At 41.1% G+C, this 25,096-nt stretch overlaps 1 protein-coding gene across 3 annotated transcripts in view; it reads right to left on the bottom strand.

The window, feature by feature from the left end:
• Positions 1 to 19,515: 19,515 nt before the first annotated feature.
• Positions 19,516 to 25,096, bottom strand: part of LOC147604489 (uncharacterized) — a 69,967-nt gene continuing 64,386 nt past the window's right edge. Inside the window, exons 2-3 of one of the 3 annotated variants that reach the window (XR_015265286.1) lie at positions 19,833 to 20,037; positions 19,516 to 19,710 (exon numbers count right to left, since the gene is read on the bottom strand). Coding sequence is in view for 1 of the 3 variants with exons in the window: in XM_086794507.1 (XP_086650633.1) it covers positions 19,657 to 19,710 (54 nt within the window). In the remaining 2 variants the exon portion in view is untranslated. Of the gene's footprint in view, positions 19,711 to 19,832; positions 22,306 to 25,096 lie in introns of those variants that run through there. The other 2 variants (XR_015265285.1, XM_086794507.1) reach the window with 2 other exon arrangements.

The following is a 25,096-nucleotide window of genomic DNA, read 5'->3' as shown; positions in this document are numbered from 1 at the left end:
CACTTAAATGTGGATGCTTTGCGGCGCGCCTTCCGGGACCAGATGGTGGTTGGCTTGCCAGATGTTGGTAGTAGGCAAGGACGCTGCAGTTCTTGCATACGTGGTAAGCAGCACAGGGAATCCTTTCCGAAGCAGGCTTCCAGGCGGGCTTTGAAACCTTTGGAGTTGATTCACACTGACTTGTGTGGACCACAGCAGATACCATCCTTGGGAGGATCTCTCTACTTCATGCTGCTTGTTGATGATTGTACCAGATTCACGTGGGTCTACTTTCTTTCCCAGAAGGACCAGGCTTTTGCTCGGTTCAAGGATTGGCACGTGATGGTGGAGAAAGAGTCTGGATTTCAGGTCAAGACTCTCAGGGCTGACAAAGGAGGTGAATTCTCCTCCACTGTATTTTTCCGGTTTTGTGCAGATCATGGCATCAAGAGGGAATTGGCCAATACCGGATCGCCTTCGGAGAATGGAGTTGTTGAACGTAAGAACAGGACTGTGGTGGAGATTAATTAAAGTAGTTTTTAATTACTTATAAATAATATAAAAGAAATACCCATTATTTTGTTAACACAAAATCATGAAAATACCATTTTCTTAATCTCTAGCTTATCAAGCCTAGAGTTTGGTTTTGAAATAAGAAATTATCAATGAGAAGCATTCTTTTACTAAAGAATTAGCCATAGAGATTACTATTCTTTTTTAGAGAGAGATATATAAGAAAGTATTCTAAATAATGAGTAATTTTCTCTTAATTAAACATTAAGATTCTTAGGGAAAGCTTGATTTGAATTAAAACAATCATTTAGAAAACTTCTCAAGCTTGAGAGGGGTTGAGAAGAGAAGTCATTTGAGAAAATTAACAAAAAATCATAAAAATCCATTTTTATGTCAAGGATTAGCTTCTTTCTTTCTCTAGAGGTGAAGCCCCCAATCAATCAATTGGTTAGCAAGAGGAGAAGAGAAGTCCAAGAGTTGTTGAAGAGAGAGAGAAGCTCCAAGCTCCCCAAAAGTAGAGAAAAATTAAGAGATAATAGAATATATGATTATTTTAATGTAATACTGGCAACATGGTATAGCTCAAAGATGAGAATACAAAAAAATGAGGGTCTATTTATAGGTGAGGGAGGCCTCTAACCAAGTCCAACTTGGTTCTAGAATTTTTGAGCTTCACTTTGACTCAATTTGGACAATTTGGACAAGATTTGGACCAGTTTGGCTCCCTTTTTAATCCAGTTTGATCCAAGAGAGAGGAGAGATAAAAAAATCACAATTTTTTGAATTAAAAAATCCTTCCACACATGTGAAAAAGTCACCTACCTTAAAGGTCCCCCTCTCCTTACCAAGGTGTAAAAAATGCATCATTTCTTAAAATATCTCATTTTTTAGTAATATCTCTTAATTTTTAACTAATAAACCTTGTACTCAGTCAACTCTTCATCTTATGTGAGCATTTACTCATTTTTGGATATTTTCTTTTATCCCAACACTTGGATTAATCCTATTGGTCCATGGGAATCTTAATTGGACCATAATCCAAAAATTCATGAAAATCTAGACCCTTAGGCTAAGGTCCCTTATATCCTTTTTAATTGATTCCTAATGCACATTGGAGAATTTATTTGAGCTTCTATTTCAGGAAAATATATTTTAGATATTGGAAGAATTTTTATATCTAAAAATATCTCAATATTGAATTATTGAATTATCTAAAAATATCTAAAAATATCTCAATATTGAATTATTGAACTATTTCAGGGAAATATATTTTAGATATTGGAAGAATTTTTATATCTAAAAATATCTCAATATTGAATTATCTCTCTCTATAATTTTTCTTCTCTCTAGGCAAAAACAAGGAGAAACAATATTTTCTTGCATTCTGAAATAGGGAATGATTACAAGGGATTGAGGTAAAAGCTTATTCATTATTCAGGTTCTAAGGAGGAATCTTAAATCCTCTCCCACTTGAAAAACACGAGATGTCCTCATCTCGCAAAGAGTTGGTAATCTTTTACCAACTCTTCTTCTTTCTCCCAGGTGGTGTCTTCTAGAGGGAAGAACTTCCACTTGACTAAAAACTCTCTGAGGACTCTTCTCCTGAGAACCTTCTCCCGAACGTCAAGGATTTCTTCAGTTTGGAGTACCATCTGGCCTTAAGTCGGAGAAATCAATTGTTCATCATCAAGCACGTGACTCAGGCTGGGTACATATTTCTTAAGCAAACTGACATGGAATACATTATGTACCTTGAGATGGGGAGGCAGAAGAAGTTTATAAGTTAAATCGCCTACTTTCTTTATAACAGCATACGGTCCACATAATCTGGGAGATAGCTTCTTGTACTTCCCTAAAGATAAGAAACTTTTTTTTGTTCGTATACGAATGAAGACCATATCTGATTCTTCAAACACTCTCTCTAAACTCTTTTTATCTGCATACCGCTTTTGCCTATCTTGGGCTGCCTTAATATCTTTACTAATTGGTTGCATTTGCTGGTCCATGTCATCAAGCATTTGTCTGGACAATTCGACTACTCTAATCAATGGGTCGGACCAAGTCAATGGTGTAAGGCAATCTTGTCCATACAAAGCTTTGAAAGGGCTCATCCCAATGCTTCGATGATAAGAAGCATTGTAAGCAAATTCAACCAAATGCAAATGGCTTAACCACTTCTTGGGTTCGCTGCTGCCACAGCATGATTGAATGATATCTTCTATTACCTTATTCACTAATTCAGTCTGGCCATCTGTTTTGGGGTAATAGGCTACACTAAGATCCAAGAAAGTTCCTACTGCTTCAAAGAATGCAGTCCAAAATTTTGATGTGAACTTGGGATCTCTGTCACTTACTATCCTCTTGGGTAAGCTATGCAATCTTAAGATCTCTTTAAGGATAACTATGGAAACATCCACTGTGTGGTGTATGTTTCTTTTACTGGAATCAAATGGGCAACTTTGGTTAGTCTGTCAACTACCACAAAAATAGAGTTGTAACTTGATTGCACTAAAGGTAGTCCAATGAAAAAATCCATTCTGATTTATTCCCACTTCATTTGTGGAATGTCTAGGGGTTTTGTGGCATCTTGATTCTCTTTGCCTTGACTCTCTAACACATTAAGCATTGCTGCACATGATCAAGTACATCCTTTTTGAGTCCTAGCGAGAAGAAGCTTTTCTTCACAGACGTATAGGTTTTTATAAACCCTGGATTTCCAGCTATCAAGCTATCATGGGGGGTGGTTACAAGATCAGGGTGCCCAGTTTTGTCCACTCAGGCACCCTGTAAACAGTAAAAAAACAGGCATTTGTTTACCTTTAGTGGCTAATCTCTCCTAGTAAATGAAGGAATTTCGTTTCAAGTTCTTTTGTTGGAACATCATATTCAAAGTTGGAAATATAGTTGCATAATTTGATTAAGCATAAGATGGTCAAAAGTCCTCATTTTCTTAGGTACAAAGTCAATGTATACACCCTGTCCCAAATTTGAACTGATTCCATAAAATGCTAATATCTTTTACATATAAACTCATATGAGATTCCCACTTTGTACCTTAGATCTTCACATTATATGGAGCTTAACTTGATTTTTCAAGAAAATTTTAAGATATTTGTCTATTTTCTTTAAATATTTCAAGGTCTCTAAAGTGTTATAATATACGCCTGTTTTTGTACCCACAATAGCTACCACTTAAAATCCTCAATCTTGTAGATCAAAAGAGTGGGTAGATACTGAGACATTAGTAGAATGTGGTGGTTAGTAAAAATTGCAAATCCAATGGTTGGATTTTTAATGATCTCTTTTTCAAAATTCTTCCAGACTATCAAAAGGACTGCAAATATTAATAATCTAATTAGTAAAATTACATTTTTGATGTGAATCATCTAAAACCTATAGGGACTAGTGTACTTGTAATGGTGCATCTATGGAAAAATAAATTGGATCACTCTAAGTATGGAAAGATCATTTGTTTATTATTTCATCATATTTTTGATTAATTTTGATTAATTAAACTAATTTATATTAATTTAAGTTATATTAGGTTAATTTAAGGACAAGTGTATTTTTTATTATTTGCTTGATCTAATTTTAAGTACCTTGCCCCCCAAAATTTGCTCTCCAAGCTATGTCCCAGTTCTGCATAAACTGGACAAAACTGGATACCCTGATCTTGCAACAACCCTGGGCTTCTCTCAGAATCCTTTCCTTTATTCCCTCATCATTGGGAATACATAGCGTATTATAATACATGCATCCTTCATCCAATTTTTACCCAAGAACTCGACTAATTTCCTGAGGAGTCTTGCTTTCCTACATCAGAAGGGTAGCAATAGGGGCAAAGAATTTGTCCTGCATGATTTTCTCCTTTGCTTCACTGATCAATGGATTTGACACCACTGTAATTGCAATCAAGGAGGCTTTTCTGCTGAGTGCATCTGCCACCACATTTTCTTTCCCTGGCCGATACTTGATTTCAAAATCAAATTCATGCAGGGTCTGCATCCATCTCATTTGACACATGTTGAAATCCCTTTGGGTGAAGATCAACTTCAGACTTTGATGATCTGTCATCAAGGTGAACCTCTGTCCCAAAAGAAAATGTCTCCACAACTTCAGAGCATAAACTACTGAGAGTAATGGGGAAGGGATGGTTTGTAAGAAAGCATTATGGGCCCAAGGCCATGGACAACTAGTAAGTAGGTGTGAACTCTTGGGTGGAGTATAAATACCAATGTAAATGGGATTATGGCTCATTCATGATAATGTTATTTGTTCCAGGTGAGCTTCTCCCGTGAGATGCTAAGTGGTGACTCCTTCATGAGCCACTCCCTTGGTGAGGGACTAACCCACCCCTGTTACTTTCTTTCACCAACACACACAACAGTGAATGTATGACATGATTTGAGGACTTTGTGGAGCTAGATAAAGCTTGTTACGTTGAATATTTGCTGATTGCAATTTGTGAGCAAGGGTTTTGGCACTTGTACTTGCTGTCTATGCACTGGGTTGTGCTCGTATGGTTATGTTTGACTGCTACATGTACTAGAAGATGTCTATGAAGGTTTGGGACATGTAAAGAGTAGAGACACTAATTTGTACTCTAACCAGCATGGCAGAGGCGACAGAGGCCGTGGTTCGTTTCGAGGTCGTGGTGATACTCGAAACACCTATGGACAGCAACAACATAGTAATTAGCATAGCACAAATACACAACAGGGCCAACGTGGATCTGGCGGCTTTAGAGGCAGGGGGAGATCACCCCATGGCAGAGATGGTGGATCATGGCAGTCAAATGATCAATCCAACAGGGATAAGGGCTGTCATTACTACGGTAAATATGGGCACATTGAAAAGGATTGTTACAAGAAGCAGGGAGATATGAAGGCAAAGCGCAAACAGCATGGGCACTATGCATCTTCTAGCGGTGCTCATGATGAGCAGGTTGACAGATTGATTGCCATGCAGCATGTGTCCAAGAATGCACCTAGATAGAATAGAGATGAGAGATGGTACATTGACTCTGGGGCTTCTAATCACATGACACCCCACGAAGAGTGGTTCGATGAGTTGGTTGCAGGTTCACATGGTTATGTGTGTACTGGGGATGACACCCAGCATGATATTCAGCACACAGGAGTTATTCCGTTGATGATTCCTAATGGCAAGAAGAAAAGCCTGCATGATGTACTGCATGTACCGTCAATAACCAAGAATCTATTGTCTGTGGGACAGATGGCAGAACAAAATTTGCAAGTGAGATTCAATAAAGATGGATGCTTTATTGACGAATACGGTAATGGCTGCAAATTCATTGCTAGAGGCAGAAGGGATGGCAGGATGTTCACCTTGGATGCATCCATTCCTGAACTGAAGGCAGCAATGTTTGCACATGATGAGGGTGCTATTCGGGATGTTGAGATTTGGCACAAGAGGATTGGCCATGTCAATGTACAAAAGCTGAAATCTATGCAACAGAAGGAAGTGGTACTTGGATTGCCCAAATTCAAGTATAATGACTTTGGTCATTATACTTGGATTGCCCAAATTCAAGTATAATGACTTTGGTCATGTATGTCCTGCATGTCAGTTTGGAAAGCAGGCAAGATTTCCCTTCATGAAGCATGTAAAGAATAGCTCGAGACCCTTACAATTGGTGCACTCTGATGTTTGGGCTCCATCGCATAATGCTTCGTTTGGAGGAGCTCGTTTTGTACTATGTATCTTTCATTGATGATTTCAGCAGCAGGTACACTTGGCTGTACATACTGAAGCATAAAGATGATGTGTCTGATGTCTTCAGAGACTTCAAACAACATGCTAAAAATGAGTTGGACTGCTATGTATCTTGTATTAGGTCAAATGGAGGCGGAGAATATGTCTCTAAGGAGTTTGATAGATATCTTGCAAAGTATGGGATAAGAAGGCAGCTCACTTGCAGCTATACACCGCACAGAAGAACGGTGTTGCAGAGAGGAAAAACAAGGTACTGATGGAGTCAGCTAGAGCTATGCTGAATGCAAAATGTCTGCCTAATGCTTATTGGACTGAAGCAGTGATGACTGCTGTCTATGTGCTGAATCGAACCCCTACAGCAGGGATTCATGATGTTACACCTTATGAGAGGTTGTATGGTCATAAACCAGACATTCGGCACTTAAAAGTTTTTAGCTGCATTGCGTATGTGCATATACCAGATGAAAAGAGAAAGAAATTGGATCCTAAGGCAATAAAGAGCGTGTTTTTGGGTTATGCACTGGAAAGAAAAGCCTATAAATGCTATGTGCCATCTACACATGAGACACTGATAAGCAGAGATGTTGTTTTTGACGAGTTAGCTTCCTGGTGTATGGGAATCCAGTTGCTGTGCCTACTGATGGATCAGCCACCAGCACAAGTAATGCTGAAAATACCCCTGCAATTAGTACATCCATGAGTGGTCAGCCAGGTGATGTATCATCTACAATGAGTCCTTGGTCTGGCAGATTGCGAAATCACACTCATATGTCCACTGACACAGACATGTCAGCAGTGAGGGGGAGATTGGATAAGGGAAAAGATAAAATGTTTGAAGATGTAATAGGACCACTTACTACTGCAGGTTATGAGTCGTCCAGCAGAGTGATAGCTTGGACAGTGAGTTGGGGATTTCGTCTGTCATCATGACGCCAAGTGCTAGGCAGAATTGTTATGTGCCGCCTCATGAGAGGCAAGCTCAGAGTGAGCCACAGTTGAGGAGATCTGAGAGGGTCAGGAGACCCGTTGACAGGTACACTTACACTGGATATCCAGCCCATCATTATGCTTACATGACAAAAGTGACATGTTGATGAGGCAGTTGTAGATGAGAAGTGGTGTGCTACCATGGATGAGGAGTATTCAGCTTTGGCTGAAAATGGAACATGGGATTTAGTGCAGTTGCCTGATGGCAAAGTCCCCATTGGCTGTAAATGGGTGTACAAGGTTAAGTGCAAATCAGAGATGGGTCATTAGAGCACTACAAGGCCAGGCTGGTTGCAAAAGAGTATGCGCAGCAGTGTGGTCTTGACTATGAGGAGACTTTCAGTCCTGTAGCTAAAATGGCTACTATCAGAACTGTCATTGCATTGGTAGCAGCTAAAGGTTGGAAGTTATGGCAAATGGATGTGAAGAATGCCTTTCTAAATGGTGAGTTGCAGGAAGAGGTTTATATGGAGCAGCCTGAAGGCTATGTGCATCTGGATTTTCCAGCACATGTATGCAGGCTAAAAAAGGCATTATTTGGACTGAAATAGGCACCCAGAGCATGGAATGCTCGAATTAGCAGCTATTTACAGCAACATGGGTTTAAGTTGGGTGATGCAGATCACAGTTTGTTTATGAAGAAGACAGATCATGGCTATGTATTTCTAGTTGTCTATGTCGATTAATCATTACTGGAGATGATGAAAGCGAGATTGCTAAAATTAAATCATGTTTGCAGGCTGAATTCAAAGTCAAAGATCTTGGTGAGTTGAAATATTTTTTGGGAATTGAGGTAGTGTCGACACCTCAAGGCATATGGTTGCTACAGAAGCAGTAAGCTCATGACATATTACAGAAGTATGGTATGGCTGAATGCTATGGATACACCCCTAGAGCGAAATGTCAAGCTATAGATTGATGTTGGGGCTGAAATAGAGAATGTAACCATGTATCGTCAGATGGTGGGCAGCTTAATCTACTCCAAGGATTCCATCATAGATTCCCAAGGGTAGGACTCTGAACTGGCACTCTGTTACGTTCCCATCTAGACTAAACTGAATAAGGTCTTTCTCAAAGAATTTTTCGACTGGCCAATTCCACTTGCATAGGTTTCCCTAATTTTTGATTTAGGACTAGCTTACAAAAACATCATGGGGAAATAAAAGAATGAGTACTTCCTAAATCAATCAAAAGCTTGAATTGCTTACCCTAGTACTGTGTTGGAGTCTGGAGGATTAAAAATTGACGATTCTTCCCTTGATGCTCAATTGCGTCATAGATCTATCCTTTTTCTTCCTCCACTTCCTGAGCTATAGTGACGGCTCTAGCTACTGTACTCTAATTGGAAATCTCTCTCTTTGGTTTCCCCAATTCTGGCAGGGAGTTTGGAGACTGCTTTGCATGGAGGTTGTAGGCTGAGCTAGCACTCTTCTGCAGTTACCCTGATTTTGGCGCGGGGGACCCTGATTGGACTGATACGAAGGAGTCTGTCTCTAAACTCTGGGACCCTGGCTTCCTTGGCCCACAGAAGGATATGGCAAATCCTTGAGCTAGTGCCCAAACCCTTGACAACCAGAACACCTGTTCTCACTTCGAAGCTCTTCACTCTGCATTCTTGAAAGAGCCGGAGTTCCTGAGAAAGGACTTCGAGGAAAAGGTATTCCTTCATTCCTGAATTTCTTCTCTCGATTCTGATTGGGACCTTGGTGTCTCTTTGGAGGTAGAAGGTTGTGTGAGATCCCTACTCCTAACAACGGGATTCGGGGTACTAGCAGCGGAAGTAGCACTTTTTGCGCGGGGCAGAGTCCCACACTCGGGCACAAAACCGAACCCGAAAAAACTTCCTTTATCTGGAAAACATGGGCAATTCGATAACTTTTTTCTCTAACGTAGTCAAGACCATTACTGATCAAACTGATCCGACTATACCTGTAAAGGTACTCGGTTAGATCAAGGAAGAAACTTGCACTTGGATCATTGGGATCAATGCTTTTTTTCCCATCAAGAGGCACAGCCGCCGTTGATTCCTATCCATAGAACAATTACTATCCGGAATTTACTTCATCTATCGTAATAATAGAAATTGAGTCTTGATTTACGGATCCATCAGTCCAGCCTAACCCCATCCAGTCCCATGGGTTAGCCAACCACCCAGCCACTGTAGTGATGGGATCCAATTATGAATTGGGTTAGGTTTTGTCCCGGGTACCAGGGAAAAGAGTTCCCAGGTCCCCTAGCCGGAAGTTCATGCAAACATAAAACTAGTCACACCCCTTACACGCCCAATATGAAATTACCTTTTTCTCAGCATCAGCTAACTTTAAAACAATCCTTTAATGAAACCATTATGTCACTGATGACAATCCTCAAAGTCTCTGGTTGAATCCTTATTTCTAGTCATTCATTCATCGGTGTACTTATGGCATCATTGGCAACCAGAACACTCACCACCTGTTCTCTCAGGGGCCTTTTCCATAGTTCCTAGCTCATAGTAACCGGCAATATATTCATATAACAGAATGGAATCTCCATGGAAGATCAGCAAGATCAACCCACAGATCCATATAAAAGAGCCATGGACTCATCCGTTGAGGACCAACAAGGTCAATCAACCAGATCCATGCCCGGTTTCAGAAAACAACTCTTATTCCTTGTTCCAATATCTTCCACGACGCACGTGTGGATATCTTCGGCGACCCAGAGCCCGAGCACCGTATGGTCAGCACCCTCTAGGATCCTTCGCAAAACAGGTGACCTAGCGCTTCACTCATAGGCCGTTTCCTTGGTCCCTCATCCACCGTACCGGAAGCTCACCATTTAAATCGAACCGAGGCTGGTCAAGACCTCGGTCGACCTTGCTATGCGAGACGTCCTTCATTGACTCTCCGTCAGAGCAGTTGTAACTTTATCAGTTAGGTCTCCATGACCTTAATCCCATAAGACGGTCAAAATGCTTCCCCAGCATTCTTGACATAAAACAGTCATTTACAAAGTCACAAAATACAGTTTCTATATCATGTATGGATGATATTATATCTGAGGGTTCCCAGCTGCTCTGGCATTTACACTATGATATATGTTATGTACACAACACTGGCATGACCCTATGTTATGGGTTCAAGTTTGCTATCCAATCCATTGGGTGTGCCAATATTTAGTTTTCACCTACCATGCCTTTTTGCATTCAGCCATACCTCTTTGCATCCATGTGTGCACCTCGGAGATACTACCACTTACATCTTTGTAATCAAGCATTCTAGCATCTATGAATAAAGCAATACGACAACAATGGCATTCTCTCTCTCTCGTGTGATTCATATCATTTCTATGTGTATGTCCTTTTAAATTCTGTGTTGAAGGATTTTTCCTTCAACAGGGTAATCACAAGAACCCCACCTCCATTCTATGTTACAAAATGTTCCTGGGATTGAAACCAGCTGGCTGCAAAACAAAACGTAGCATATCCTCAACAGAGCAGCCATGGCTGGCTCTGCAAGACTAAGAAGAGAGAAGACATCAATTGGGAAACCCTCTCCTTTGCCAAGCTACAAAAAGAAGCTACCCATCTTTAGAAGAGCAAAACACACACTAAGATGGGCCAGCTGCTCACATTGTTGTTCCCATTTACCGTTCGCAAAACCCGTCCTCTACCGTCGAAGCCGAAGTACCGCCCCCACATGTGCCCACACCTCAGGAAGTGCAAAACACTCTGGGAACCTAGCCAGAGGACAAAACGGTGCCCATCCCCATCAAAGTGGTTAGCTCAAAGCACACTGTCTACCTCAGCACTGAGATGGGACGCACCCATTCCACCACTATGGCATCCCAGTTCAAGTGCAAGCTGGTGTTGGCCTCCAAGGTCTCCAAGGTCTCCAAGGAAAAGAAGCAGTGCATCCTACTAGAGTTTCCCTCTACTCAGCCACCCGAGAAGAAGCCCCTGCCAGTCCCAGTTGCCTTGGCACAATCCATGGTAGCCTGCAGCACCGCGGGTTTCTCCAGGCAACTGTCGCCCATCAACGTCCCCACTGCCCGATGGTATGCCGAGTATCTTGCCCCAGTGCTTCCAAGGAGAAGATCCGTATGGCATCTGCCAAGGTGAGGCCCAAGCGGTCTACCTATAAGACACTATCAATCGTCTCCAGCAAGAGAATAACGCCCTCCGAGATCGGGTGGTGGATGCCTCAGTGGGAGCTAATCGTGGCCAAGGAAACCAAAGCCCGAGCCACCCCCCGACTCGGCAGCAATGATGATGATGAGCTAGGCAAAGTCAAATACTGAAGCTATTGGACCTAAGGGATCAAGAATGTGCCCAGATTGATGGCGATGGCGAGCACCTCAGCCAACCTGATGTGCTGGAAGGATGTTGTTCATACTATTGTCTGTGTTCCACAGGTCAAACTTGAGGAATTCTTTCTTGATCTCCCACCATCATGGATCTATTCTTCCATATCACAGTCACAAATGTGCCTATCACTGGGTTGAGGAGTTTGGGCACTATGGTTGCGGAGAAGGATTCATCTGCACGTTGTGATAAGCACTCACCCAGGAGGCTGAAGGTAGATGCTAAGGAGCATATAATATGGTCCCTATCTCCAGGTGATTGACTTCACTAACATGCTAAGGAGAATCTAACATCAAGGAAGATTGAAAGACTCAGGGTTCGAGCCGTCGGATTGGGAATCTAACCCACCAGGCATGCCAGGTGTTGGCAGTGTGCTGGACAGCAATGCAGCCACCAAGCCGGAGCGACGCCACCAAAATGTTAGAAACAATGCACTTTAACACTAGTTGATAGGTCATTAATTCTATGAACTAGCCATGCTCAGAGCATGAGGGTATCTCTGTACCGCTCTACGACTACGAGTTAAGTAGTATAAAAGGATGTAATTAGAACTTGTAAAGGTTATCGTTGGATATATCATTTTTTGTCTCTTTATGAATCAAGGGTGATCCCCGCCTTCTATTATTCTCTGTACATTCATTGAGTCTGTCTGTCTATCTTCCTGTATATTAAGGGTGATCCGATCTATATTATTCTCTGTACATTCATGGACTTTGTCTGTCTTCTTGTATATTCGTCTTATCTATTATTATTTCCAATGAATCAGTATATTAAGTCTTATGTATTCCATGTGAATCAAGATCATACTTATTACGAGTTGATCAGTCTTGTCTATCATTATTTTTGGTGAACCTATCTTGTATATTTCCAATGAATCAGTATGTTAAGTCTTATGTATATTCATCTTGTATGTTCGTCTTATCTATCATTATCTTCTTGTATATTCGTATTATCTTTTATTATTTCCAATGGTTCCAGCCAAAAATTCTTCTGGATCCTCTCCAGTATGCCCATGGAACACTGGATATGTTATCATGGCTACTATCTTCTCTACTAAAAAATTTTAGACGTGCAAACAAATTGAAATGGTGCTTGAAAGCCCTCCTCAGTGGTGGCACCAAAACAATGATGTGTCGGGGATACCTCCCTCTATAGCCCATTCGAAACACACTACCGTGAGGAGGAACTATGACACAAGCAGAAACATGAGCACATTCCAAGTTCTTCAAACCAACCAAGCTGACAACTCCAAACGTCCTCCCAGGTCAGCTCTGACCTCCTAGAGCTTGGATCTTTACTTATAAACCTTTAGCTACCCTTATCTGACTACCAACTGACCAAAATAACTACTGAACCTGTCAAAAAGTTGCTTTTGAATGTTGATGTGATGACTCCAGTCCAAAAATAAGTTCTCTAGGATCCTCTACAATCCTCTAGCACTAGCTTACCTTAGATCCACAACCCCAAGACCTCCCTAGACACTTTACTGACCCTTTGTTAATAACCTACTAATAGCTCTCTATGATTGAACTTTATTGAAAACTGACTCAACAATCTAACACAAAACCGACTGATTTAGCAGCCTCAATTGAAGTAGATTCTTCCTCTCACTTTTCCACCTACTCTCTATGACTTTCAGGTTGCTCTAAACTTAAAGAGATTTTGAGCTCTCTGATGACTACCATTGTCTCTAATCTAACTATTCTGACCAAACTGGCTCAACCAACTCAACTGGGTCAGAATTTCTTCTCTTGTGTGTCTGTTGACACCTCCAATCTCTCAAACACTTCAAAATCCACCAAGACTCAATTCCCTACACTCACAGTTGACAACTGCTGACACCCTTCTGACCCTGAAACATCTTTCCCTTTAACTCTTCTTGACTGCTCTGACTCAAGATCACTTCTGTTCAACTTAGACAAACTAAGGCCAACGTTCTACACCTTCATATGATGACATTGATGCTTAGGTGACACACAACTGACTCCAAATTGATCCAACACAGTCTTTAGTTAACACCTAGACCACTAGCATTGCTAGACCTATCAGAATGACTTCTGATTGGTTTTGTTTGTCAGCCCAAACCTTGCAAGTGTTAAACAAGACTAGACTAATACTTTAACAACTTGAGCTGACCTATCGTGAAACAAAGGTGACCGAGCTGCCTTTGTCAAAACCTGCTGACTCAAATTCAAGGTAATTGACATAGATCTGATTCAACACAAGTCAACTCTTCACTCATAGTTGGTTCTTCTCAAAAAGGCCATCAAAATAACACAGCTAAAGGTAAAGCATAAGATTTCATCAATCCAACACAAACAGACTTCCCTATGTATATATAAAACTCAGTCAATCTCAACACCCCTGAGATTTGGAGATTGAAAAGAAAAAATAAAACACAACAAAACCAAGGGACCTCCACAGTTTATTTCTCAATAAAAACCATGTATCTTCTATTCCACAAGTATGATATATGTTATGTGCACAACACTGGCATGACCCTATGTTATGGGTTCAAGTTTGCTATCCAATCCACTGGGTGTGCCAATTTTTAGTTTTCACCTACCATGCCTTTTTGCATTCAGCCATACCTCTTTGCATCCATGTGTGCACCTTGGAGACCACTTACATCTTTGTAATCAAGCATTCTAGCATCTATGATTAAAGCAATACAACAGCAATGGCATTCTCTCTCTCTCGTGTGATTCATATCATTTCTATGTGTATGTCCTTTTAAATTCTGTTAAAGGATTTTTCCTTCAACAGGGTAATCACAAGAACCCCACCTCCATTCTATGCTACAAAATGTTCCTGGAAACCAGTTGGCTGCAGAACAAGACGCAGCATATCATCAACAAAGCAGCCATGGGCTGGCTCTGCAAGACTGAGAAAAGAGAAGACATCAACTGGGAGACCCTCTATTTTGCCAAGCTACAAAAAGAAGCTACCCATCTTTAGAAGTCCCAGTTGCCTTGGCACAGTCCATGGTAGCCTGCAGCACCGTGGGTTTCTCCAGCCAACTATCGTCCATCAACGTCCCCACCGCCCGACGGTATGCCGAGTACCTTGCCCAATGCTTCCAAGGAGAAGATCCGTATGGCATCTGCCACCAAGCTGAGGCCCAAGCGCTCTACCTATAAGACACTATCAATCGTCTCCAGCAAGAGAATAACGCCCTCCGAGATCAAATGGTGGATGCCTCAGTGGGAGCTAATCGTGGTCAAGGAAACCAAAGCCCGAGCCACCCCCCAACCCGCCTCCCAGCAGCAATGATGATGATGAGCTAGGCAAAGTCAAATACTGAAGCTATCGGATCCGAGGGATCAAGAATGTGCCCAAATTGATGGCAATGGCGAGCACCTCGGCCAACCTGATGGGGTGGAAGGACGTTGTTCATACTATTGTCTGTGTTCCGCAGGTCAAACTTGAGGAATTCTTTCTTCATCTCCCACCATCGTGGATCTGTTCTTCCATATCACGGTCACAAATGTGCATTATCACTGGGTTGAGGAGTTTGGGCACTAAGGTTGCGGAGGAGGATTCATCTGCACGTTGTGATAAGCACTCACCCAGGCTAAAGGTAGATGCTAAGGAGCATATAACATGGTCCCTATCTCCAGGTGATCGACTTCACTAACATGCTAAGGAGAATCTAACATCACAATCGGGATCATACGCACGAGTTGATCAGTCTTGTCTATCATTATTTTTGGTGAACCTATCTTGTATATTTCCAATGAATCAGTATGTTAAGTCTTATGTATATTCGTCTTATCTATCATTATCTTCTTGTATATTCGTATTATCTTTTATTATTTCCAATGAATCAGTATGTTAAGTCTTATGTATTCCATGTGACAATCGGGATCATACGCACGAGTTGATCAGTCTTGTCTATCATTATTTTTGGTGAACCTATCTTCCTGTATATTTATCTTGTCTATTATTAGAGCTTGGATCTTTACTTATAAACCTTTAGCTACCCTTATCTGACTACCAACTGACCAAAATAACTCTCTGTTGTGACACAGCTGACTGAACCTGTCAAAAAGTTGCTTTCGAATGTTGATAATGACTCTAGTCCAAAAATAAGTTCTCTAGGATCCTCTACCACCACTAGCTTACCTTAGATCCACAACCCCAAGACCTCCCTAGACACTTTACTGACCCTTTGTTAATAACCTACTAATAGCTCTCTATGATTGAACTTTACTGAAAACCGACTCAACAATATAACACAAAACTGGCTGATTCAGCAGCCTCAACTGAAGTAGATTCTTCCTCTCACTTTTCCACCTACTCTCTATGACTTTCAGGTTGCTCTAAACTTAAAGAGATATCATCCTTTGAGCTCTCTGATGACTACCATTGTCTCCAATCCAACTGTTCTGACCAAACTGGCTCGTCAGAATTTCTTCTCCTGTGTGTCCGTTGACACTTCCAATCTCTCAAACACTTCAAAATCCACCAAGACTCAATTCCCTACACTCACAGTTGACAACTGCTGGCACCCTTCTGACCTTGAAACATCTTTCCCTTTAACTCTTCTTGACTGCTCTAACTCAGGATCACTTCTGTTCAACTTAGACAAACTAAGGCCAACCTTCTACACCTTCATCTGATGACCATTGATGCTTAGGTGCACACAACTGACTCCAAATTGACCCGACACAGTCTTTAGTTAACACCTAGACCACTAGCATTGCTAGACCTATCAGAGTGACTTCTGATTGGTTTTGTTTGTCAGCCCAAACCTTACAAGTGTTAAACAAGACTAGACTAATACTTTAACAACTTGAACTGACCTAGTGAAACACAGCTGACCGAGCTGCCTTTGTCAAAACTTGCTGACTCAAACATAAGGTAATTAACATAGATCTGATTCAACACAAGTCAACTCTTCACTCATAGTTGGTTCTTCTCAAAAAAGGCCATCAAAATAACACAGCTAAAGGTAAAGCATAAGATTTCATCAATCCAACACAAACAGACTTCCCTATGTATATATAAAACTGAGTTAAACTCAACACCCCTGAGATTTGGAGATTGAACAGAAAAAATAAAACACAACAAAACCAAGGGACCTTCACAGTTTATTTCTCAACAAAAACCATGTATCTTCTATTCCACAAGACCAAGAACAACAAGAGCTGCAACTATACTTTGGAGACAACCACCAACAAACACTACAGAGGATTGTTAAGCAAGGCTTTGAGTTGTTCCACGTTCTAATAGAGTTCCAGTCTCAGAGGTTTTAGGGAACCCACCTCCTACAAGACCCTGTATCACCGATGCAAACTCTAAGTTAACTCAAACAGAACCTCCATCATCCTCTTCTTTGTTGAGATGTCAAGCTCAACATGACCTACACTCACAAGACACATACATGACCGTTCGACATTTACATCACTGGCGGGTTTGGTAGCTAGCACCGACATATCTTCGCCCACAAATTCTATAGCTGGACTACACCAACTAGTCCACACCTACCCACTCCACTTTAGCGTGTTCACATTATGTACCGCTTGTATATACTCTAGTATGTGTGTTAGCCACTTTATCTCCTTTGTAGACCTCTTTTCTTGAAGAATAAGAAGAACAATTTTCAATCTCTCATCTTGTGTGTTCTCTTCTAGGGTTTGTGTGTGTGTGTGTGTGCGCGCGCTTGAAAGAGCTCAAACGTCTTCTCCCCTGCATCTTTTCATGGTACTAGAGCCTAGTTCATGCTAAGAAGATGAGGTGAAAGCAAGATAATCATAGGAAGCGGTACGAGGGGAAGAGCTTCATCTACTCTTCCCCCTTTTTGTTGGCTACTACACCCTTGTCGAGAGAGGCACAGGCAAACGAACTCCGATTGAGGAGCTGTCTTCACGGGAGCAGAGCTACATGGAAACTATAGCATCCTTTGGATAATATTTTTTGGACCAAAAACGCATTTTGGACGCATCTTGAACTCCATTTTTTAGTTCGCAGGCATTCGCGTGCACTGTCGGGTAAGTTTTAATTCTCTGTAGTTTTTAGTTTTTGGAACTACAAGAAAGGCAATTGGTTGTGTAGACACTATGTGGACTACAAAGAGGTCTTACAGTTACCATTGCGTATATGTATGCAAATTGAGGTCGCTGGCTGTGATAATATGGGTACACAAGAGTGTTGTTTTTAGTGAGTTTGTATTGCATACAAGATGTCAAATAATGGAATTAACCATATTACTACCAAAAAAGCTTAACAAGAACAACTTCCATGCTTGGAGGTTCAGACTTACAAATTTCTTGATGGAAAAAGACTATTGAGACTACATTGAAGGCGAACATAAGGAGGCACCAGAGATGCCAGAGATTAATCCAATTGCTGTAGATGTAAAAGAATATAAGGATTGAAATCAAGAAGCAATGAAAGTCATGTATTGGATTTCTATTAGCATACAAGACACTATAATTGGACATATACAAGATGCCAAATCACCCAAGGAGGTATGGAACACCTTCGTAAAGGTGTATGAAACTAACACCAAGGCACGAAAGATTCAATTGAAGAATGAGCTTCATACTGTGGAGAAGAAAAATATGTCTGTGAATAATTATACCTTAAACATCAAGGGCATTATGGAATCCCTTGCACCTATTGGTGTTTCTGTTGATGATGATAATAAGGTGGAAGTATGTCTACATAGTCTTGAGCCACAATACAAGGCATTCAAGGCGTTTTTTCAGACTCGGAAAAACATTTTTAACTTTACAAATTTGGTGTCAATGCTGATCATTGAAGAAAAGAGTTTGGGTGAAGACTAGCCTTCACAAAACAAAGGTAGTTTGGAGCAACATGCTTTCTACACAAGTGCAGGTAGAAGACGAGGTAGAGGCTAGGTCGTGACCAAGGTGATGGCCGAATAGGTAGTTAGAATTATGGGTAGCACCAACAGTCCCAGGATTCACAACAACAACACATAGGTGGAAGAGGCTAGTTTAGAAGCAGGGGGAGTCAAAGAGGTCATGGAAATTGACAAAGGTAACATAATGATACATGAGGTTGTTTTTACTGTGGTAAGCCTGGACATGTGTAGGCAGATTGCTATAAGAAGCAGAATGACATGTGAAATGGAAAAGTGCAGCAAAATAACTGTGTCCTCTAGTAGAAATAATGAGGATAAAGAGAGGTTGTTTGTTATGCAACATGTAGTTAATGTTGTGTCTGAAAATGATGTAGCAGCATGTAAGGATGATGTATGGTATGTTGAATCAGGTGCTTCGAACCACATGACAAGTCATGGTGAGTGGTTCAAGGAAATCAAGAGTCTTGAAAGACCAAGTTTTGTTGAAACCGGGGATGACACTGCTCATCCGATTACCCATGTTGGAGATGTGCTATTGTCTATGCATAATGGTAAGGTGAAGTACCTTGCAGCTGTACTTCATGTTCCCAACATTACAAAGAATCTGGTTTCTATTAGCCAGATGATTGAATAGGGTTTGTAGGTATCGTTTAACCCTGATGGTTGTTATGTAAAAGACTTTAAAGATAAGTGCAGGTTGGTTGCAAAATGTAATAGAGTGGACTGAATGTTTACATTGAATGTAAATATGCCTGAAGTGAGTGTCGCAATGTTTGTAAATGGTTCAGGAGTTATTGCATACATAGACATTTGGCATAAGAGAATTGGGCATATAAATGTGAAAAGAATAAAGTCTATGCAGACTAAAGAAATTGTGCATACTTGCTTTGAAAACAAAAAAAGTTCCAACATCTATCGATAAAATCGTTTGCTACTATGGCACAAGCACGGAGGATGACATTGGAGTCGATGCTTTTCTAAGAAATCCCAGAGCAGTAGATCCACTGTAGAGCATTCAGGCAATCACAGAGCAGACGCCCATGTTTTATTAGAATCTATGCTGAGCAAGCGTGTGAATGTTTACCGTGTTTGGATTCACTGCAACTAACAAACCAAGAGAAGTTCACAACAAAAAGCCAATAACCATTTGACACAAATTTGTCCTGTAATATGTACAACAAAAAGGTTTGGAGCCTTGGGATACAATTAACTATGTATGAAGGCTACAAGATGTGAACCAACATTGATAATCTTCAATCTTCATCGTTTACGAATATAAGTCTTTGTCACTTTCTGGATCTCTAAGCTGACATTTTGTTTCCTGCAAGAAACGAAAACAAATGCAAGTTAAATATAACCAGAATCTATCAATTGAGGATAGTAGACTAGAAAAATCCTTAACCCTAAAAAATCTAATATAACGATAGGTACGCAGAATTGTACCTGCGAAGGGATCTCTACCAGGCGGCGGATTAAAGCTAAGGGACTGTAATATGTACAACGAAAAGGTTTGGAGCCTTGGGCTACAATTAACTATGTATGAAGGCTACAAGATGTAAACCAACATTGATAAACTTCAATCTTCATCGTTTGCGAATATTTGAATTACGAATCTGTCACTTTCTGGATCTCTTTGACATTTTGTTTCCTGCAAGAAACAAAAAACAAATGCAAGTTAAATATAACCAAAATTTATCAATTGAGGATAACAGACTCGAAAAATCCTTAACCCTAAAAAATCTAATGTAACGATATGTACGCAGAACTGTACTTGCAAAGGGATCGTGTACCGGTCTGCGGATTAACGCTAAGGCACGCTCTCTACGGAGTTTTTTGGCAAGGTCTTCACGCAGGAAGCTCAACATACGAAAGTATTTAGCGGAATCATCCTGGGAAGAAGAATAGAATTGTAGCAGCACGAACTCATTCTTTGAAAGCCGACCAAAGACAAGATGAGCGTCTGCGTCTGTTGCCGCGTACAAACTGTCATACTCTTGTTTGAGAATATGGTGAGGGCGACCACGAGGGGGCGGGGAATCTACAGATGCTACCTCTCTGATCATGATGATGTCCATGATCCAATCCTGCAACCAGAAAATGGTCAAGTTAGAATCAGGCAACCATAAATTCCTGGCAGCAAGGTCATCCAAAAAAGCAGCCAACAAAAGGATACTGTCGTCCCAAGTCCTTATGATCTTCGTAATTGGAAAGAAGTCGGTTGTTCCGACTCGAGCAAAGTCCACACGGGCCGCTTCCCTCAAGAGATCATCATTGAATGGCCGGCGTTCAGGCTTACGACGTCTTAGTTCTGCGTCCTGTATAGCCCGACGCCAGAGTTCATCCATTGTTAAAGAGGTAGTAAAACACAGGGACGAAAAGAAAAAATAGGGTTTTAAATACTCGCATTTGATTTCGTTGATGCCTAACGTTATAGACCCAACGGCTAAAGAAAAGCAAAAGCAAGTTTCTGAAGCCAACAGTTCTTCTTGCCAAAAGCAAGAGCAAGCAAGCAAACGACAGCGCACATAAGGCATAAACAGACTTCAAGAAAACGAAATTCAAGATCAGATGAAAGCACAGAAGGCAAAGAAGCGCACATAAGGCAAAAATAGAAGAAAACGAAAAAAAAACAGGCTAGAGCGAAACTCAAGATCAAACGAAAGCACAGACGGCAAGGAAGGCAAAGGTAGACCTCTAAAGAAAAAGCTAAAAGCAAAAGCCTCGTCTAACGTATACATTCAGTGCCCTAACGGCTTTCTTCTAGGAAGGTGCCACGTGGCATAAAATGAGATCCCATGTGGGCTGTTGCGATCATTGGGGCGGACGGGAGCGCTGCCTGGAGGGCATCCAAGAGAGAGTGGGAAATGGACTTTTGCCGAGAGAAGCGCATGTTGGACGGACGATCATCCAGACCACCTGGTCGCGTACTGCATGAGGCAAGCTGGAAGGCGTCCACTCTCCTTGACGCCCCAATGATCGCAACAGCCCTTCTTTCGCCACATGGGATCTCATTTTATACCACGTGGCACCTTCCTGGTAAAGTAGAAGAAAGCCGCTAGGGCACTGAATGTATACGTTAGGCGAGGCTTTTGCTTTTAGCTTTTTCTTTAGAGGTCTGCCTTTGCCTTCCTTGCCATCTCTGCTTTCGTTTGATCTTGAGTTTCGCTCTAGCTTGTTTTTTTTTTCGTTTTCTTCTATTTCTGCCTTATGTGCGCTTCTTTGCCTTCTGTGCGCTTCTTTGCCTTCTGTGCTTTCATCTGATCTTGAATTTCGTTTTCTTGAAGTCTGTTTATGCCTTATGTGCGCTGTCGTTTGCTTGCTTGCTCTTGCTTTTGGCAAGCAGAACTGTTGGCTTCAGAAACTTGCTTTTGCTTTTCTTTAGCCGTTGGGTCTATAACGTTAGGCATCAATGGAATCAAATGCGAGTATTTAAAACCCTGTTTTTTCTTTTCGTCCCTGCATTTTACTACCCTCTTTAACAATGGATGAACTCTGGCGTCGGGATATACAAGATGCAAAACTAAGATATCGTGAGCCTCAACGTCGGCCGTTCAACGATGATCTCTTGAGGGAAGTGGCCCGTGTGGACTTTGCTGCTCGAGTCGGAACAACCGACTTCTTTCCAATTACGAAGATCTTAAGGACTTGGGACGATAGTATCCTTTCGTTGGCTGCTTTTTTGGATGACGCTGCTGCCAGGAATTTATGGTTGTGTGATTCTAACTGGACCATTTTGTGGTTGCAGGATTGGATCGTGGACATCATCATGATCGGAGAGGCAGCATCTATAGATTTCCTGCCCCCTCCTGGTCGCCCTTGCCATATTCTCAAACAAGAGTATGACAGTTTGTACGCGGCAAACAACAGACGCAAACGCTCTTCTTGTCTTTGGTCGGCTTTCTTCTTCCTAGGATGATTCCGCTAAATACTTCAACATGTTTAGCTTCTTGCGTGAAGACCTTGCCGAAAAACTCCGTAGAGAGCGTGCCTTAGCTTTAATCCGCAAACCGGTACACGATCCCTTCGCAGGTACAGTTCTACGTACCTATCGTTATATTAGATTTTTTAGGGTTAAGGATTTTTCGAGTCTATTATCCTCAACTGATAAATTCTGGTTATATTTAACTTGCATTTGTTTTTTGTTTCTTGCAGGAAACAAAATGTCAAAGAAATCCAGAAAGTGATAGACTCGTAATTCAAATATTCGTAAACGATGAAGATTGAAGATTATCAATGTTGGTTTACATCTTGTAGCCTTCATACATAGTTAATTGTAGCCCAAGGCTCCAAACCTTTGTACAAATGGTTATTGGCTTTTTGTTGTGAACTTCTCTTGGTTTGTTAGTTACAGTGAATCCAAACAAGGTAAACATTCACACGCTTGTTCAGCATAGATTCTAATAAAATATGGGCGCCCGCTCTGTGATTGCCTGAATGCTCTACTGCTCTAGGATTTCTTAGAAAAGCATCAACTCCAATGTCATCCTTCGATCCGTGCTTGTGCCATAGTAGCAAACGATTTTATCGATAGATGTTGGAGCTTTTTTTAGCTTCAAAGCAAGTATCATTACGTTTGCTTCCTTCAAGGTCCACATGACAGTATAAACAGTCAATTTTTTTGAAGTGTCTGTGCCACGAACACATTTTACCGAGCTGCTAGCTGCAGTGCTAATCTAGTTCGAGGAAAAGATTTGGTCGGGTTTTAAGAAATAGCTGAAAAGAAAGCGTTATCATGTAGCAAAGTAAAGATCTCGAGACTACCGTTTTCTTATGGTCAATGCTCAATCTATTCTGACTTGTTGAACTGCTCTCTGAACTCGCTTCACTGCTTTTCTGGCACGAGTTCCACTGCTTGATAGACCTGTCATTGCTTCCTGAGACAACCTTGCAAAAGTGCTGCACCATCCGCACACCATCCGCACAAAAAAATATCACCAAGTGTGAAGGCAACGCATGCACCCAGGTATGCCCACACAAACCTGCACACACAGAATTTTGCTCAAATATTTGCGTGGATGAACATATGTAGCCTATCAATTGATAGAAAATCTCAATTGTATAAGTATTTACTCAATAGGCATCAAGATTCCACGTTAGCCTTTGGCTTCTCGTTGAAAATAAGAGAGTGAGCTCGTAAGTGCAACAACTAAAGAGTAAATATTAGCGGAAAGAGGATTTTTCAAAACCTTAACGCTCCAGAGCCATCCTACAGCTAGCTAGCTACCCACAAGGAAATAGGAATCATATGATAATTTAAAGCTCCATAATAAGCGATAATACTTTGTATCCGTTACTCAAACAAACACATGGATCGTTTAAATCAATCCTAGTCTTGAAATACTATCACATTGAATCTCTGAACTTACATCAACACGAATCATATTAAAAACTAGCTTTGAGCTGTAGCCACCACAATCACAGCTCTGACAGTTGCTATCTTTGCAATCGGGGAAAACGTCTCCTCATAATCAATACCATGTGTCTGTGCATATCCTTTGGCTACCAATCTAGCCTTGTACTTGCTTATGCTACCATCACCTATTATGTTTCACCTTATACACGGTCCACTTACATCCAATAGCTTTCTTGCCTTCAGGCAGTGGCATCAAATCCCATGTCTCATATCTATACAATGCATCCATCTCCTCATCCATATCTTTCTCCCAATACACATTTCCAATAGCCTCATCAAAATATGTGGGCTCTACAATCTGTACAACTTTTGCCATGTAAGCATAGTGATGTGCCACATAACCATTGTATGTCAACCTCTGCAGAGGGTTTTTTACTCTTCCAGATCTTTGTAACTTTGCATTCATGGCTTCCAAAGCCTTCTTTACACTTGGTGTCCTCATTACTAGAATCCCAAGATTCTCATCAAGGCTCATCTCTAAGCCATTAGAGTTTCCATCAACAAAAGAATACCCTGCAAAAATATCAGGCATACCAAGGGGCTCAACCACTTTCTCTTTGCCTTTATGTGATGTACCAACTACATTTCCAAGACTCGTATTATGATGCAGCTTGTTGCCACTCCATGGTCTATCGATAGAATTGCTGCATGAGGACTCTTCTCGTCCACTCAATGCTATGATTACTGACTTGCATTCTGTGCAATCACATTTCCAGTTACATCAATCCTAGCAACATCTTTTTCAGCATCATACTAGCTATTCATTTTATCACACACATCTCTGCTTACCCTCAACTCACATGTAGTAAGGTTATAGCATCTATATCCCTTTTGCTCAAGAAGTATCCAATGAACATACATTTTTGAGCCTTTGGATCCAGCTTTGTACACAACTCATTTGGCACATGCACATAGGCAATACATCCAAAAACTTTCAAGTGAGACATATTAGGTTTCTCACCACTGAATTTCTCCTCTGGAGTTACATCTGGAGTTACATCATGTATAGTTGCAGTAGGAGTCCTGTTCACGATAAAAACTACTATAGAAACATAGCTTCAACCCAATAACTATGTGTCATATTCTTCTCTGTCATCAATGCTCATGCTATCTCTGCAATGTGCCTGTTTTTTCGCTTATAGCAACTCCATTTTGTTGCGGAGTGTATATGTATGCAAACTGTCTCTGAATTACATTCTTTCGTAAGAAATTAGAGAACTCATTGGAGAAGTACTCTCCCCCTCCATTTGACCTTAGGCACTTCAAATGCTTCCTTGTCTACTTTTAAGCCATC

The sequence above is a fragment of the Cibotium barometz genome, chromosome 61 (assembly GCF_041138505.1).
Source record: "Cibotium barometz isolate CiBa-2024 chromosome 61, ASM4113850v1, whole genome shotgun sequence".
Lineage (NCBI taxonomy): Eukaryota > Viridiplantae > Streptophyta > Polypodiopsida > Cyatheales > Cibotiaceae > Cibotium > Cibotium barometz.
Note: the sequence above shows the minus strand (reverse complement) of the source record. Positions and strands in the feature narration are given on the sequence as shown.